The sequence below is a fragment of the Aulostomus chinensis genome, chromosome 10, assembly GCF_037954235.1.
Source record: "Aulostomus chinensis isolate RoL2024-O1b breed Wild chromosome 10, RoL_Achi_v1.0, whole genome shotgun sequence".
Taxonomy (NCBI): Eukaryota; Metazoa; Chordata; class Actinopteri; order Syngnathiformes; family Aulostomidae; genus Aulostomus; species Aulostomus chinensis.
The window spans coordinates 28611257-28628973 of record NC_141329.1 but is presented as its reverse complement, the minus strand read 5'-3'; the positions used below and the strand labels follow the sequence as shown (position 1 = coordinate 28628973).

General features: G+C 51.6%; 2 protein-coding genes across 4 annotated transcripts; both read right to left on the bottom strand.

The window, feature by feature from the left end:
• Nucleotides 1-723: 723 nt before the first annotated feature.
• tsen34 (TSEN34 tRNA splicing endonuclease subunit) lies at nt 724-3034 on the bottom strand. Its single transcript, XM_086216928.1, has 4 exons — nt 2606-3034; nt 2083-2417; nt 1571-2012; nt 724-1499 (listed from the first exon to the last, which is right to left on the bottom strand). The coding sequence occupies exons 2-4, from the start codon at nt 2347-2349 to the stop codon at nt 1312-1314; spliced, it is 897 nt and encodes a 298-aa protein (XP_086073054.1). The 5' UTR covers nt 2350-2417; nt 2606-3034; the 3' UTR covers nt 724-1311.
• A 261-nt stretch (nt 3035-3295) lies between these two features.
• eif2a (eukaryotic translation initiation factor 2A) lies at nt 3296-17398 on the bottom strand. Of its 3 annotated transcripts, XR_015118233.1 has the most exons (17): nt 16693-17012; nt 16163-16232; nt 16002-16073; nt 14788-14906; nt 14156-14255; nt 13961-14043; nt 13297-13370; nt 13065-13209; nt 12804-12920; nt 11836-11992; nt 11607-11691; nt 10995-11327; nt 4708-4821; nt 4489-4602; nt 4281-4346; nt 3896-4117; nt 3298-3809 (listed from the first exon to the last, which is right to left on the bottom strand). XR_015118233.1 is itself a non-coding variant. In XM_086216911.1 (16 exons), exons 1-16 carry the CDS (start codon nt 16958-16960, stop codon nt 4052-4054), a joined length of 1983 nt encoding a protein of 660 aa, XP_086073037.1. In that variant the 5' UTR covers nt 16961-17012; the 3' UTR covers nt 3296-4051. The 3 variants fall into 3 exon arrangements, 2 of the variants coding, with proteins under 2 accessions (XP_086073037.1, XP_086073038.1); XM_086216911.1 differs by having other exon boundaries at nt 3296-4117; XM_086216912.1 differs by lacking the exon at nt 16693-17012 and adding an exon at nt 17097-17398 and having other exon boundaries at nt 3298-4117.
• Between the last annotated feature and the right edge of the window lie 319 nt (nt 17399-17717).

Below are 17717 nucleotides of genomic sequence, written 5' to 3'. Positions count from 1 at the left end.
TGGCCACAAATTAATGAAGCCAAGGGAACGAGTTTCATCTCGTGACCGCAAACTGAACCTGTCTCTCTACGGCTGCTCCTCCCTGGTGGGCCAATGATAGTCGTCATGACAACAGTTGTGCACAGAGTCTGTAGGAAGCCTGGAGGGAGCGCATGTTGGGGGGGTCTGTGGGGGAATGTAGGGTCTGTAGGGGTCTGTGGATTTATGTAGGGTCTATGGGGGGGATGTAGGGTGTGTAGGGGTCTGTAAGGGTCTGTAGGGGTCTGTGGATGTATGTAGGGTCTATGGGGGGATGTAGGGTGTGTAGGGGTCTGTAGGGGTCTGTGGATGTATGTAGGGTCTGTAGGGGTCTATGGGGGGGATGTAGGGTCTGTAGGGGTCTGTGGGGGGATGTAGGGTCTGTAGGGGTCTGTAAGGGTCTGTGGATGTATGTAGGGTCTATGGGGGGATGTAGGGTCTGTAGGGGTCTGTGGGGGGATGTAGGGTGTGTAGGGGTCTGTAAGGGTCTGTGGATTTATGTAGGGTCTATGGGGGGGATGTAGGGTCTGTAGGGGTCTGTGGGGGGATGTAGGGTGTGTAGGGGTCTGTGAGGGGGATGCAGGGTGTGTAGGGGTCTGTAGGGTGTGTAGGGGTCTGTAGGGGGGATGTAGGGTGTGTAGAGGTCTGTGGGGGGATGTAGGGTCTGTGGGGGGGATGTAGGGTCTGTGGGGGGGATGTAGGGTGTGTAGGGGTCTGTGGGGTGTGTAGGGGTCTGTAGGGGATGTACGGTGTGTAGGAGTCTGTGGGGGGATGTAGGGTCTGTAGGGTGTGTAGGGGTCTGTAGGGTCTGTAAGGGTCTGTGGATGTATGTAGGGTCTATGGGGGGGATGTAGGGTCTGTAAGGGTCTGTGGGGGGATGTAGGGTCTGTAAGGGTCTGTAGGGGTCTGTGGGGGGGATGTAGGGTGTGTAGGGGTCTGTAAGGGTCTGTGGGTGTATGTAGGGTCTGTAAGGTTCTGTGGGGGCATGTAGGGTCTGTAAGGGTCTGTGGGGGGATGTAGGGGTCTGTGGGGGGATGTAGGGGTCTGTGGGGGGATGTAGGGGTCTGTAAGGGTCTGTAGGGGTCTGTGGGGGGATGTAGGGGTCTGTAAGGGTCTGTAGGGGTCTGTGGGGGGATGTAGGGTCTGTTTTTTAACTCCAGAGAGCAGACAACAAGAAGAGTCACTGACTTTTCCTCATTGTATTCAAACGCAGCACAAATGAGCCGAAGGTTAAAAACTCCCAGCAGTTTCAAATTTCACGTTTTGAGGCGCCTTCTATCGATGGCGACTGATTCAAACCATCCCGCTCCACTGTAATGAGGTGTACATCACGCCACCGTCTGTCCCTGGTGAGCAGAGAAGGACAGTCTTCTTGACGTTGGATCCCAGTCGCGCCACGGCGAGGAGGTCCAGCAGACTGACGTCTTCGTCCAGAGACACACAGATGGCGATGAAGTGAGCATGGAAGCGAAGAGGATCGCCTGGAAGGACAAATAAACGTTCAGACTAATGTGGTGTAGCATTGGTGACATCATGGCGTCTCCAAACTGACCTGGATAGACAAGGAAATCTCCTCCGAACTTCCCCGCTGATGTCAGGTAGAAGCCCCGCCCCCTCAGTTCTCTGAAAACCTGGTACCTGGCGTTGCAGCAGCGGTCACTCCAGCCTGGCTCAACTGCCTGCAGGACAGCTCGGGCCTCAGGGCAGTACGTGAGCCCTGCCCTTGCCGTGCTCAGCTGGACCGCTAACGCAGAGCGAGGGAAGCTAAAGCTCTGGCTCAGAGCCTCCAGGCGGCCCCGCAGGGCCTCGTCAACATCTTCAGCTCTGTCGTCATGGTGACAGCTCGCTTTCTTACCCGTGTGAGACGAGCTCATTGCTCTGAGCAGAGCCAACTTCCTGTCCTGCAGGGCGAGGGCACTCTGCTCCTCAAAACTCCTTCGCTGCTCCTCTTCGTACAACGCCACCTGCTGGCTGAGCTCCACCCCCCCTTCACCCTGGAACACCAACAGCCAATTAAACACACCTTCGTCCACCTACAGAAGCCAACAGCCAATCAGCACTGACCTGTGGCCCGGGGGGTGTGGTAGTGGCCCCGTGGCGCTCCACCAGCAGCTGCTCCTCCTCCGGCAGCAGCAGCAGCGGGCGGCCCAGTCGTCCATTCTGCCGTGGTGTGCGGGGCAGTGAACCCAGCAGCACCCCCACCAGACCCTGAGACCGCACTGCCCGCAGGTCCTGCACCCTCCAGAGTAGGGGGGCGGAGTCACAGCGACTTACACCGACGACAGGGGGAGAAGACCCCTCCTTTTCCTTTTCGCAGGGCAGGTCAGCCATTATTGTAGTCCCCAGAGGACAAGACAGACATGAGTTCCACTGCTGGGCACCAGACGAGAAGCAGGGGCCTTCAAACAATATGGAGTTTAAATCAACATTTAATACAAGTGATTCTTATTCTGTCCAAATCTTTCTTTACTTAGCGATTCTGTACTTCAGGTTTCAAGAAAATTACTGAGGGATTCACAGAACAATATCATAACATGATTATTTTCAAAATGACAAAACCGTTGGCAGTGAATAAAACAGCACTCACAGGTCGGCCGCGGCGCCGAGTCACGGCTCTTCCTGCTTCTCAGGACGGAAGTAAAACCATTGGGCTGAGTTCGACACTGACGGACCCCCAGAGTTCCCGGAACCGCACTTTGAGAAACTTTTACTCCAAATTCGTCTCTTGTGATAAAGCATTAGTGGACGGAAACTTCTCCGTCCATCGTTGTAGTCTCTGTTGTCCGATATCACCGCGTCCTATTGGCCGCGACGTTACTGAATCCAACCCGTGGACGAGTTGATGCTAGCAAACCCGTTAGCTGCTAACCCGTGTGAGCTCCAGTCGCGGCGTCCGCACGTGCCGATGTCCTCCCACACGCTTCGCGACATGCCGTAAACCCCTTGTTTTTGTAATAAAACTACAAAACACCACCGGCGGAAACCGCGGGACTGTCTGATTTGTTCACAGAATCTGCGGCTCGGGACAGTCACGTGACCAAGCAAGGTAACAACCAATAGGAAGCCAGGAAAACTTGATTGTCAGGACGATTATCCAATGAAAGCGCTCCTGGCCCTCCCTGTCTGAGGTCAATAAACAAGATACTTAATATAATTTGACTTTTAATCAACTTTTTGGAGACCAACAACTTCAACTATCATAAAATGTCAGAAAAATATTGGAATGTCCAATATTTTAAACATTTGTGCCATGTATTTATTAAATACTCAAATGTCTGAAAATCCCATGTAAAGCATTTTTTAATTCCCAAAAATATTTTATGAGAACCTTTAGTTTTATTTGAGGGTTTTTTGTGTGATCACGTTCACATTCTTGCCCCCAACAGGATTTCTGGTTGCACACGTTTGGATGAGCGGCTGTCAATCAGAGCGGCCGGGGGTTGGCTCGCTCTTTCTTCCAAGCAGAACCTTACAACCTTCTGATCATCGTGTCTTCGGTCAGGGAGGAGGAAGCAGGCCTCCGCAGTACTCAGACACAAGAGAGACAAGGCTTTTATTCTGAAAGTAACATGTTAAAGCCATCAGCATCTGAACAGAAGTTGCATAGCAACAAGATGTCAAAAGACCGAAAATCAGCTGTTGAGCAAACAGGTGAAATAAAAATGTCTGATGATTGACACTCGGTGACAAACGCCAGTCAAAGCATTTTATTCCACTCCTACGTTTCCCAGAATTCCTCTTCAAAAGAACAAACCAAGGAGGAATGAATTCATGTCTTTAGTCAAAAGCAGCTGAAAGAAAAATGATCCAATCAGATGGTGAACACCAGGGTGTAACAGATTGTGGCTGCACCTACTTGATAAACCCCGCCCCTCACCTGTCCAGGTAAAGTGACCCCCCCACCCATGACCAGGTGCAACCTTCAGTCTGTGACAGCAACTGAAATGTCAGCAGCGGTTGGACAGCACGCCGAGCCTCCTCCCTGTGGTTTCTGTGTGGGATGCGTTGTGGGCTTGGAGGCGTGGCCTGTGGCTCAGTGTTCCAACTGCAGCTCCTCCAGCTCCTTCAGCAGCTGCTCCTCCTTCTGGACCTTCTCCATCTGAGGGAGGAGACAGAACCCTTGTCAGTGCGGGAACACCGGTCGACTCACCTGCACCCGGGGAGCTGACAGCCACACATTTCCCTTCATCCCAGGAGCGAGATCATCACGCTGCTCCACAATCAGACATCAGAAGTTCTACGTCCCACATCCGCATCATCACCTGGTTCTTCTGGAGAACCTTCCCTGCCGCCTGCTGCTCCTTCAGCTCCTCGATGGCTTTTAGTTTCTGGGAGGTAAAAAGGAGGTTTGGCTCGTCATCATTTCATGGTCGTCATCATCAAGAGTTGGTTTAGGTCAAGAAAAACACAGATTCCTGCCACTTGATCATGTGACCTGCTGCAGCAAATCAAATGTGTTCCCCTCCTCACCTTCTTTACATTCTTTATCTTCTTGTCTGTCTCTGGGTCGCCACAGGTCGTTGTTGATTGGCTGTTGCTGGCAGGGGTGGGGTCAGCTACAGGTTCAGGTTCAGGCTTCGCCTCCTGGAGAAAACAAAACAAAACAAAACAGGAAGTTGAGACATGAGGACCCCCACAGGGAGGAGGCGGCCATTTGTAGTCCAACAGCGAAGAAGAGCAGCGATTCACCTGTTTGGCTAATTTCTTGGCTTCTCGCTTCCTCTGGTTCTTCAGAGCCGTCTTAGATAGATTCTTGTCCCCAAGAGCTCCAGGACGCATGTTCTGAGGAGGCTCCTCCTCATGCTGACAACACACACACACACACACACACACACACACACACAGGTGAGAATCAGAGCAGGTAAATGTCGAAGAGCATCTCATCGGTCAGGAGACTGTTGTTGTTTTTGAAAATGTCAAGATTCTGATTTTTAAAGGCTCTTTCACCAGGTCTGGCTTCTCACTGCTGCTGCTACTATGCAGGTTCTTGAACGCAGCACATCTGGGTTTGCAACCTTGTGTCACATGACCTCTCACCTGTTTCCAGCCAGAGATGTAAAGATGCTAGCTAAATTTAGCATGCTGACTGCTAGCAAGCAGAGCGCAGTACCACTAGGCAGCCTTTATTTTTCTTACATGAATGCACATTAGGAGAAATTGTGATGGAAAATCTCATCGGTGTCTCATCGTAACACCTAAACCAGCCGGGAGGGAAACAATGATAGCCAACGACAGTTCCCCCCTGACGAGCCGAGCTAGTTGGCTTTAACAGCTGCTGGCAGACAGGTTTATTAGCCTAATATTAACTTCCTTAAAGTCACTCGTCAAAATAGTCACTTTAAAAGAAGTTACAACAATGAGAGTAACAACGAACGTGTGACATTGAGTACATGTGAACTCAGCCGGCGACACATCGTCACCCGCGTTCACACAGCTCTCCTTAAACTGCTCAGAAGTCCTCATTCACTCAAGGAGTCTACTGCAGTACACAGGTGAGGTACTCGGCTCTTTTCCTTTGTGACACTTTCGACTCCCAGTTCCAAACGTCAGAGTAGACGACGAGCTGCTAACACCTGAGCTTGTTTGTTTGAAACTGCAGCAGGAACCATTTGTTCTTAGGAGGGGAACCTTTCAAGCTGTTCTAAAATCACCGCTAGGAACCAAAGTTCTTTAGACCCCAGAAACAGGAAGAGGCCTGAGTTGTAGTTCCCTCCAACGACCAACCACTGATGGTCCACTATTCTCTTACTTTAAATTCTTACTGCTGTCTCTTCAACCAGAGTGGGACAGCTGGACGGAGGTCGTCGCCATAGAGACAGATACACACCTTACACACCACGGTCTCCTTGAGGTGCTGTGACACCAGTGTGTGTTTAAAATATGACTCGGGTGAAAAATACTACCAGGAAATGTACTGCAAAGTACCCAAAGCGGAACAATGCTACACTCGCGTACTGACAATAATCAAACTGTGGCTCATCTTGGCAGGAGTTACATCGATTCCACTGATGGACTGATGGTCAACGAGCCCACCCACCGCTCGCCAACCGCAGGGTTTCATGAGCCTTGAGGACCCAACCTGAGAGGATCCAGAGTTCAAACGTGGCTTTCAGAAAGAAACCCTCCAGGAGAGACAGCAAGTTCACGCTTTTACCCCCAACGTTCCCTGAAGGTTATTGAAGTCTTCCCTGACCTCTCGTGTAACCTGGGACCTTCTTGTGATCAGAAACTTCAGGAGCTCAATTAGGAGTCGTTTTGTGGTTTAATGAAAAATGAATAAAGGAACTGTTAGTAGGAAACAAACTGTCTCTGGTTTTCCGTCAGTAGCCAACACTCCAGTACGTGTGCGTGTACTCAGGTACCACATACAGCACCTGTACTGCAGTAAACGGCTGTTGGTGCTGTAGCTGACGGTCTCTTGCTGTAATTCAGGTGCTGTTGCTACGATGACATCACCACGCCGCTAGCACCAGCAGCTCACACACGGCGACATGTGACATGAGTGACTCATATTGTAATTTGAAGTGAGCATCGCACGCCATGACCCACAGACTGAGTTTATGGGCTGTTTAACCCTTGAAGGTCCAGGACAGCGTACCAGCGACCCGAGCTACGCCATCGAGACAGGACAAACTAAAACTACAGCTTTCATTTGTTCGACTCGAGGGAACGTCCAGTGTGTCGCGACCACGACTCAAGAACGCTGTGACCACAAGTGAAAAATGAGCGTCGTGAAGTTTTTAAAAGGTCAACGACTAAAGAGATCCCCAGGAAGTAAATTCAAGTATTTGAGAGGCTGTGTTTGATGTTTCCACGTCCATGTTTGTCTCCAGCGGGTCACCAAAATCTGTTCCGAAACGTGAAGCCACCTACAAATGTAAAGTCAAGTCTTCAGGCTGAGCAGTGACTGTCAGGTGGTACCAGCAGGGTAAACGGGACATTTTTGACAGTGAAACAAATTCTTTTAGAAAACATCTTCATCAAAATTTGGCTTTGTTGGCGTCGGTGGTTATTAATGGCGTCGGTGTGTGTGGAGACGAGTGTCAGCTTTGACGCTCTGACAGGAAGCGTTCAGAGGACGACGTCTCTTCATCCCCAACACGACCTTTTAGTTTTAATCCAGCAGCAGAACTTCAGAGTTAAGACCAACCCAAGCGAGGGGCTCGTCACGTAAACCTGTCATCACGCCACTGCTGTGACGTCATCGCCAGGATCCCTGGAAAAGACCCCGCCCTCTACACGTCAAACTTGTTCTGACAGAACAGCCGCGACTCTCGGTCCTCGGTGGCCTTCAGGCACAAATGGAACGGATCCCCATGATTCTGCAGGTACAAATGAATCGACTTTCCTGCTTCAGCGCTCAGATTCGACCATCCGTGAGGTGAAAAGGTGCTGAATCACCGTCATTCCTATTCAACAATCACATCATTTCCTGTTGCTATGCCACGTTGTTCCTGAAGGAGTGATAGCGAGTCAATGATCAAACATTTCACTTTTAATGAATGAAAAAAAGACTGATGGAATAACATGCTCTGATTTACTAGAATCATAGATGAGTTTTAAGGGTGACACTGAAAATGCAGAGAGGACATTTGAGGGAGGAGCCAGCAGACGGATCATTGCTGATGTGACACACGCGGCGATGCATTCAGCGGCGATGCATTCAGCGGCGATGCATTCAGCGGCGATGCATTCAGCGGCGATGCATTCAGCGGCAATGCATTCAGCGGCGATGCATTCAGCGGCGAGGCGGTGCTCCCATCTCTCCTGGAGATTGTTTGTCCTCCACCTGTAAACACCTGAGGAGAATCGGCTCCTGGAGGGTTTTTGTCATCCATCAGCTGAGTTCACAACTTTGCAGCAGGCAGCGACCAATCAGGCGGCCGCCGGAGGACTCCACCCACCGTCGCCGTTTCCACTAACAAGGAGCCGTGTGGTCAGACGAGTGGGAGGGAGACAGACGACCTTCCTCATTCAGACACTGGAACACACACCACTCCTGGGTGGCAGCTTAGCTTCAGCAGCTGGTGGTGAGGTCAGGTGATCGGTGCAGCAGGTGGTCATTCGTTAGCCATTTTCATTGCCGCCATTTTGACTCTCACAGCAATAAAAGCGAAGCTGGAATTCACGTCACTGAAGGCTGCAGGCAGTCGGAGGACACCAGCTCAGTCTGTCAGGCCCAGGAGGGAGTGGAGGCCACAGGTAGAACTTCCCAGGAGCCATGTGCTACTGTGGCGGCCATATTGGTCAGGAGGATGCGTCCATCAAGGTTGAGGTCCATCAACAATTAAAGAAACCCTCAAGGGATCGTTGGGTTTTCAGCTGCTTTATAGGTGCCTTGGTTTGGTGGAAATGCCAGCCATGTATCAGTGATCGATAACTCTCCCTTCAGGCGTGAGGCTTCCCATCACATGACTTCCTGTGGAGAACTGATGGGTCTGTAATCATTTCAATACTCTTGTAATTTGTATCTAAATGGATTTCTTCTTACGACATGTAGCTTTAACCAGAATGCAATTTCTTTGTGAGTTTGTCAAATGCTATAAAAAATCATGCCCCAGCTGTCAAGAGCTCAATCCGTCCAAGCACAAATGATCACCAACAGCAGGATGAACGCTGGAAGGGCAGACAGACTGACTAGTCTTCACCGTCGTTGAGCCGGGTCCTGGATCTGAAAGGCCTGGACAGAGCTCTGCCCAGACGCGAGAAAAACCTTCTGATTTTCGACTTCTTCTTCTTCTGGGCTTCTTGGAGGAGCCTCTCAGCCTCACTGAGACGCTGCAGCAGCTGGGACGCCATCTCCCTCTCCTGTTTCAGCTCCATGTTTGTCTGTTCCAGCTCCGCCTTCACGTTGTCATTTTCCTCCACAAACTGGACCAGCGTCCTTTCCATTTTCCGGGACAACTCCTGTTTGAACTCCAGAGCCTTTTCTATCTGGAGCTCCACCTCCTTTTTGCAGTCGTCCGTCTGCTGCTTCAGCAGGTTCACTTCGCTGTGCAAGGCCTCGTTTTCCAGGGACACAGTCAGGAGCAGGTCCTTGTTCTTTTCCATCATGTCCTTCGTGGCTTCTTTGACACTCATGGTTTCCTTCAGGATGGCGATTTTCTCCTGCACACCCTGGTTCAGCTTGTTCTCCAGGTCCAGCTGAACCTGGGCCAGTCTGAGGGCAGCTTCCTCACGCTGCCTCTCCAGCCTGATGTCAGCCTCTCGCTGAATTTCTCGGATCTGTTCATTTAATTGATCAATCTCCAGGTTCAGGGCCGCCACCTGCAGCGAGAACACATGGAACTGCTCCTGATTAGCTTCTTCCACAAGGCGATGAAGCTCCTCCTCCGTGGCCTGGATCAGAACCTCTTCGACCACAACCTCGTCCTCCGCGATGAACACCTCGACAGGCCTTGGCTCCTGGGTTGAGGAGGCTGGCCCTCCATTCCTCCTCTTCCTTCTCCTGTTCCGTGGAGACATCTTCAATTCACTGGTAGAACCTCAGAGTCCCACTGTTGAGTCCAGTCCACTTGAATGACGCGATCAATGTGTGGTAGTGAGGCTGAGCGTGCTCTATATACCCCGTCAGAGCGAAAGAGCTTGAAGACACAATTCTGAGATCAAACATGTGAACGCATCGTGGGCTGGAAACTGTCATCGTTGTTTCTGCGCTTCACAGAGATCAAAGCCACAGTTCTCAGATCAAAGTCCAAGCACAAATCCAGAACTCAGAGACAGAATTCTGGACTGTTTCACAGGCGGAGTCCTGACTGCCGTCTCTATCACTCAATCTATCTGTCATTGTGACATTCACCCTCATCTCAGTCACTCCAACTCAGAGCCAGAGCTTCAAACATCCAGGGATTTCTGGCAGTTCTCAGACCTGCTTGCTAGCATCAGGCTCAGATCTGCACTGGGGAGGAGTTTAACCAGCATCCCTGTCTCCTCCTGCGTTGTTCAGTCACAGGTATTTACCACTGCTCCCATCCACAACAGCTGGTTGAGCTCCACTGCCATCAACATGTGGGCAAGAAAAAGTCCCAAGTTCCCCGAGCCGGCTGTGTGCTCGTCAACAAGGTTCTCCATCAACCCTGCTACGTTTCTGCCCTCCATAGAACTTTGTCCAGCCATCCACATGTTTTGTTCACTCTCCAGAACCATGAATGTGCCTCCCTTGTTTTTTTCAGCAAAACTTCTAACAATGTTTTTTTTTTAAGCATTGATTGGTAATAAAGTGCGTGGAATCCGACTCCTATGGCCGTTTGTCTTTGAGGACTTGTTGCATCTGCTGTTTCATTTCTCTGCAGCCAATCAGGTTCTCGCTGACTCCTCCGATGAGAACGTGGCCACCAATCACAGAGCAGATCCGTGAACGCTTCCAGGTGTGTGTGAGTGGGCGTGTGTCAACACACAGCTGTGATTGGTTGCTTCTCCCTCACATTTCAACAGTTCATTGTCACACTTAAACTAAAAGGACACCACCCCCCCAGACACTCTGATACTCTTCAACAAACTTAAACAGGTTGGAGCCATGGTGCTGACCAGCAGGGGGCGCCACAGTCCCCATGAACGTGTTTTACTCCAACGACAAACATTAAACGACTAAACATGCACGCGTTACCTGAGATGTGCTGAACCTCAGGAAATAGGCCACACCCATTTCTACCGAGAAACTCTTCTCTAATGGAAGCAGATTCATTCCACTCCTTCTCGGCTTCCTGCACTGCAGGAGCGAGCCAACAGAGACTCGTGATAACAGGAAGTTCCAGCTGTCCTGTAACCCCACACGCCGCGGTTCACTTCTGACCACAAGCGTTTTGCTCTCAGCTGAAACTCTGACTCCTGAGGTCCGAACGGCCCCGAGATTAACTAGAAGCTCCAAACTGAACTAAAACAAACGCAAAAGCTGAAATCAAAACACAACTTTGTGTTTCTGAGAGCTGAACGTGAATCAAACAAGTCAAGGCTACAATTTAGGATAAAATACTCACCAGTTTGGCACTGGGCGTTGCCGGCAGGTGTCTCAGCGCAGGTGGGCGGTAGGCCTGTGTGGGCGGGGCCTGTGTGCTCCCCAGTTCGCTGGGTGTGGCCTGGTACTTGATGGTCCGCTCGGGGAAGACGCCATCAGGGAATGACTGCCACTGTACCTCCCACAGCTCTGCGCCCTCCCCCACATCCCACCTGTGGAGCACTGAGCCGGTGTAATGCCAGATCTTGTAACCGTTGCTGACCCGCAGCCGTGGGGAGCATGTTGCCGTGACAATGTGCTCGCCATCCGGGCACCAGGAGAAGTGTGTGGCATCTGGAGCCTGAGGTTTGGACACCTGGATGGACAAGAAGGTCAGACCGAAGTCGCAGGATGTGTCCGAAGGTTGAGTGAGCTCAAATTAAGTTAATTAAATTAGACAATTAAAAGAAAACCTTTTACAGATTGTCAACAAATAGAATTTGAAAATTGCTATCTTTTATATTTGCTGAGGAAAAAAGGTGATAAATATAAAAAACTTCCCCAAAAAAAATCAATGAAGAATGGTGAAACACCCCCCCCCCCCCCGAAAAAAAGTAAAAGTATCGTATGTTTGAGTGACAGCAGCTGGAGGTACCTGTTTGTACTTCTTCATGTCCCAGACCTCCATCTGACCCCGCAGGTTCCCGAAACCAGCCAGAATCAAAATGTGGCCCTGCGGACTGGAGACAGGGAGACAAATCATGAGGGAACAAAACATCATCCAACACGCCATCAGACGACCCTCTAGCGCCACTGCAGGGACCAGTGGCCATCAGAGGAACTTCAGCTCAACAGGAGACACCACCTGCCTTCAGGTCTCTCACCTGTAGTAGGAGGCGTTCCGTGGTCCGGTTCCAAAGTCAAACACGGGGTCACATTTGAGGTTGAAGACGGTGGCCTTGGCTGGCATGAAGCCGTACACCACACAGAACTCTGCAGAGTTGGGACTCCACGCCACATCGTAGATCGGCCCCTTCTTCGCTGGTTCAGACAAAAGAGAAACGTTACAGAATAAAGGCGTGGCTCCATGCTCCGATTCTAGGTGTTGAGATGCCTGAGGTTTCTCGGCGTTGCCTGAGGTTTCTCGGCGTTGCCTGAGGTTTCTCGGCGTTGCCTGAGGTTTCTCGGCGTTGCCTGAGGTTTCTCGGCCTTGCCTGAGGTTTCTCGGCCTTGCCTGAGGTTTCTCGGCCTTGCCTGAGGTTTCTCGGCCTTGCCTGAGGTTTCTCGGCCTTGCCTGAGCTTTCTCGGCCTTGCCTGAGGTTTCTCGGCCTTGCCTGAGGTTTCTCGGCGTTGCCTGAGGTTTCTCGGCGTTGCCTGAGGTTTCGAGGCCTTGCCTCGTTGCCTGAGGTTTCTCGGCCTTGCCTGAGGTTTCTCGGCGTTGCCTGAGGTTTCTCGGCGTTGCCTGAGGTTTCGAGGCCTTGCCTCGTTGCCTGAGGTTTCGAGGCCTTGCCTGAGGTTTCGAGGCCTTGCCTGAGGTTTCGAGGCCTTGCCTGAGGTTTCGAGGCCTTGCCTGAGGTTTCGAGGCCTTGCCTGAGGTTTCGAGGCCTTGCCTGAGGTTTCGAGGCCTTGCCTGAGGTTTCGAGGCCTTGCCTGAGGTTTCTCGGCCTTGCCTGAGTTTCTTCGGGAGGTTACGTCATGGTTTGTACAGTGTGCGAGTGTCTGGGCTTCTATTCCCTTCACTTCCTCTTTTCTTGGGAAACAAAACAGGCACTGGTCAACGTGAGCTGATGATGTTTACTGGAAATCTGTGGTGCAGCAGTGTGACAACGTGCTCCATGTCGCTCAGACGTACGTAGTTGAATCACCGCTGTCTCTCCGTTAACAGCCAGGTAATGCAGTGTCTGCTCGCCGTAATACGATGCTCCACTTTTATCCACCTCCGTGCTCGCCACCACCAAGACAGCTGAGGCTGCGGCAGAACGTGAGACAGAAGATCAGATCATCATCTGAAATTATTGTGTATTTATATATACATCGTATATATAAATACACAGCATACCTACATTTATAAATATTAATACACACACAGACACTTTTGGTATTTCACTCCTACCTTTCTTGTTCCATTGCATGATGACTTTGTCAGCTTTGAAGAAGCTCTTGTTGGCGAGCGCGGCGGTTGGCCCGCCCAGCACCGGGTACTGATACAGACGGACGAACGACGGGGCTCCTTTACTGCCCGGCACATAGACGGCAACCTGGAGGGGATAAACAGGACGGCGTGGGACCGGGGGCGGATCAGTGCGAGTTCAGGTGTGTGCTGGGTGAAGGCGGCGCTCGCTCACCTTGCTGGGCTGCCCACCGGGGGACAACGCAAAGTCTGACACTTTCTGCATGTGGAGCTTGTTGGCGATGCAGTCTGAGAAAAGACAGTGGTACTGGTTTCATACTGGTACACCTGAGACACCTTCACCTGCCATCAGCCAGGACCTCAAATGTGAGCGCCCTTCATTTGGATTCCTAGCTTCATACGGAAATTAGCAAGGCGGCGCTAAAGTAGAGGTCTGGAGGACAAACAGAACCTCCTGTATCAGCCAGGCAGCGTCAGGGTGAAATCTGTCCTAACAAACTCCAGTCGGGAGGAAACCTGTTTGACGTTGTCTTACGGCGGCGCTTTTGTACTTGCGCCGCCCACTAATGAGTCACTTCATGGTTCACTTTGGTGGCAATCATGAACGCAGGGGATACCTCGGTTCATGACATCATCCAGCTCACGTTCATGCAGCTTCTTCACATCAGGACAGACAGAAATATTCTGGTTTTTGATCATTTGTCACTTTTCTGCGTCTGACAGCAGATTTCTGAGCTGCCGTCACCATCGTCATCACGTCGACATCACGAATGGGAGGCGACGTGGACGTCCGCCGACCAGCCCGGAGCTGTGGGGCTGCCCCGCAGCTCCACCTCTGCTTCCCGTGACCTCTGCGAGGGTGGAAAACGATGTCTTACTGAAGTCGTTGTTCTCAAAGAAGTGCAGCTCGTTGTTGACGCTCCTGGCGGCGACCGTCTCGTCATCAGACCAGCTGGGACACCTGCAGCCCCCCCAGAGAGAGGACCGCACCCATTAACTCCTCCATGTTCTGATAGATACAACAAACCAAACCGTGTGTGTGTGTGTGTGTGTGTGTGTGTGTTCTCACTCACCAGGCATCCACCTTCTTCTGGTACAGAGCTTTGATCAGCCGGCCGCTCGGCAGCTCCCACAGCTGGAGGTTGGCTTCCCCCTGAGGTCCCTCCTGAGTCTCTGACACACAGACGGCCGAGCAGCGTTACTGACCACCTGAGACGACCTCCTCAAACACCCCACGCCCCCATGACTCGCACAGACTAGCAGGGCTGGAGAAATCTCATCTCGTCTCCTTAAAACTGCACTCGGATGGAATCAGGCAGACGGCAAACCCGACATCGTGTGATTGGACGAGAGCAGGACAGTGGAATCAGACGCCGCCGTCCAAGGTTAAAATACTGACGTGATGAAGCTCCGGTGCGCAGGAGGAAACATGGCCGACCGGGACAACAAGATCTCACTGACAGTCCGAATGTTACGAGCTAGAAATCCACCGGAGATATTACAAGCCTGCTGACGTGCGGTGGCGGCGCTTGTTGAGACGCCATGTGGATGTGACGTGATTATGAGGAGATGAGCTTAACCAGCGAACAACACGACATCCGCACAGCAACGTATGGCCTCTCATGCTTGGTGTTGCTGTCTGATTCCATGTGAGTGCAGCCCGGGCCGGGCCGGGCCGGGCCGGGGCTGGCGGGGCGGGTCTCACTCGTGTACGGCTGCCAGGTGGCCAAGACGCTGCTGAGAGGAGAAAACTCCAGCAGCGTCGTCTTCGGGAGGTCGAAGGTCGACACCAGGGAGCCGTCTGATGATTTGACCACAGAGACGCTGATGGACAGACAAGGAGGACAGTCGGGGTCAGAAGGACAACTGGACAGATCAAGACTGAGGGTCTCAAAGTGAGGACCGGGGACCATAAGGAGTCCTCCAGCGTCTCCACTGAGGTCCTCAGCACTGCGAGACAGTCTGAGTTCACTTTTAGCTCAGTGTGCTGACACAAACGTGTTAATAACGTTAATTATCAGGTCACCGTCCACGCTCACGGAAGGAGCTTGAGCCTGAGCAGGAGTGACATCACGAGGGCTGGAATCTCCCAGTCGACTGGTCGATTCGTTCTGGCTCCACCAAAATTATGATTTTTTTGCCACATTAATTTCATCAGGAGCAAAGTACCAAAGCTCCCCTGTTTCTCAGATAACAATCTATCTTTGAACACCCCCTTGTTTTGCTATTTTGGACTCTCCCGACCCGCTAGAGACAGACAGACTGAAGAGGACTAGAAGGCCCACGTCTGGTGGTTTGATGAATGTCTGTTTAGTGTTGAGGGTTTCATTCCAAGTCAAAGACGTCTGCAGCGTGGCAGCATTTCATGAAAACAGATCATGGAAAAAAGTCCAACGCAAAGTTTGCCAGCACCAGTTTTCATGTCACAGCTCCACCACAAACACGACGTGTCCCCTAGAAACGGTGAGCTAACGTGTCCACCTGAGGTTGCCCGTCAGTTTTGAGTACATGAACACATCAGAATTGACACTTCAATGTTTTAGTCTAATAATTGTTTTGTTTTAATGGTAAAAATTCTTACCGTGGACTTGCCTTTTGTGTTTGAGAGTAAAGTTTTAGGTTAAAAGTCTATTTGTGTCTGAGCGGCGATGCTGAGCTCCTGTGTTCAGTCTGGCTCTGTCAGGACCAACGATGGTCGCTCAGTTGTTACAGCCTGACAGAAACAATCGTCTCAATGTTCCTCAGCAGGTTTGAGCTGGTAGTTGACAGTAGAGTTTTCATAAATAAAATTAGTCGATTTGTAGTCCAAGTTTGAGGGCTTCAGTCGACCGAGAGTTTCTTTGGTTGATTACAACCCTAGACATCACCTGTCTCAGGTGAGAGGAGGAACCTTTATGATTGGCTGATGAATGTACTTACCAGTGTCCGTTGCACCAACCGAACAGAGACCCATCTCTGCTGAAGGTGACACACCTGCTGGGTCGGGAGTCCCTGACACACACACACACACACACACACACACACGTCATCAGCATGTTGATAAATGTATTTCCCCCCCACTGTCATACGAGCCAGTTTACCTTTGGAAGGCGACGTGCTGCCCACAGGAGGGTGGACCACCAAGGAGAGACGTACCGTCTGATCCACGCACTGAAACACACACACACACACACACACACACACACACACACACACACACACACACACACTGGCATGACCCCTGAACTGATTGTGATTAATTGATCCACATTTAACACCAATATTCTCCAGTTGTACTGTACACACACATCTGTCTTTGTCAGTCATGAGTGAGTGTCATCCTGACAACAGACGTCACACCTAAGTGATGTCATCGGCGTGGAGACGCCTGTCCATCAGCACAGCTCAGAGCTTTCATGCTAAACCATCATTTTACTGAGAGCGAAGTTTCCTCTCAACTCAGCCAACGTCACGTTTCCAGGTCTCAGCAGAGAAACGCAGACGTGACACCGCTCGAGGTACGTCTCCACATCAACGACACGTACACGGGTGACACACCTACGTGACTGTAGTTTGTTAGTGACGTAGGCGCCTCACACAGCTGTCTCACTGACGTCCTGCACGCATTCACCTCCTTCAGTTGCACATCTTGAACTGAACTCCTGGAGCGTCACTGGACCAAACTCCATTGAGAAAAGTGTCGATTTTAAGGCACCGACCGCCCGGAGAGAGCAGAGCCGCGGCCCGTCCCTCCTGGAGGAAGCCCGTCCACGGCAGCGGGTCACGTCACAAATCTGCGTGGATGAACCACGGCGGGCTCGGTGTATTTGTCTCGTCACGAGTTTTAATTCTCTTTTTGGCTCGAGTTTCCCGCGAAGACAAACCAACACTCTCCTCATTCCACAGAAGCTCGTGGATCCCAACCGTCACACGAGAGGAAACCACGGAAACTCCCGCTCATTGTGAACGCAGTCCGGTCCCGGTAACACGGCGGCACAAATGTTTCCCACAAACACAACACATGAAATCACCCACCTGCTAACAACGGGACGGGGGGCGCCATGTTTACGTATGCAGGAAGAAGAGATCTAGTAGGCCGGAAATGCGTCAGAGCGAACAGAGGCGGGTCTTTCAGTGCCACATCAGCATACAATCAGGTCTTTATCAAAGAGTTGAAACTCATCAGAGTGAATGTTGCACTCGATCCGCGGGAGAACATCGCGCCGCTGGCGGAGCCGCGGTTCGCCTATGCCGCGTTCACTGACTGAAGCGCCTCGTTCAACTTCAGGCGCCGGAGTTTGGACCAGCGGCCGCGTCGAGTTACTGAGAGCAGCCGAGAGGCCGCGCACTTCCGCTTTCAGAGTAAAACCGGCCTTCGAGTCGAGCAGAGGGAGGTTCCAGCATTCCAGCCTGAAGACAGAAGCGGCCACAAAATCCAGGTTCTGCTCCCTGGAAGGAACCACGCGTTGGGCCGTGACTCCTTTGATGCGATGACGTTCACCCACGTTCCAACCTTTTACAATACGGTACACAACCGTGAGAGGAGGCGATCGCCTCCTTGTGTCATCTCAGTCCAGTTATGGCTCAGAGGTAGCGCGGCAGTCTAGCAACCGAAGGGTTGCTGGTTCAATCCCGACTTCCCCCGGTAACCATGTC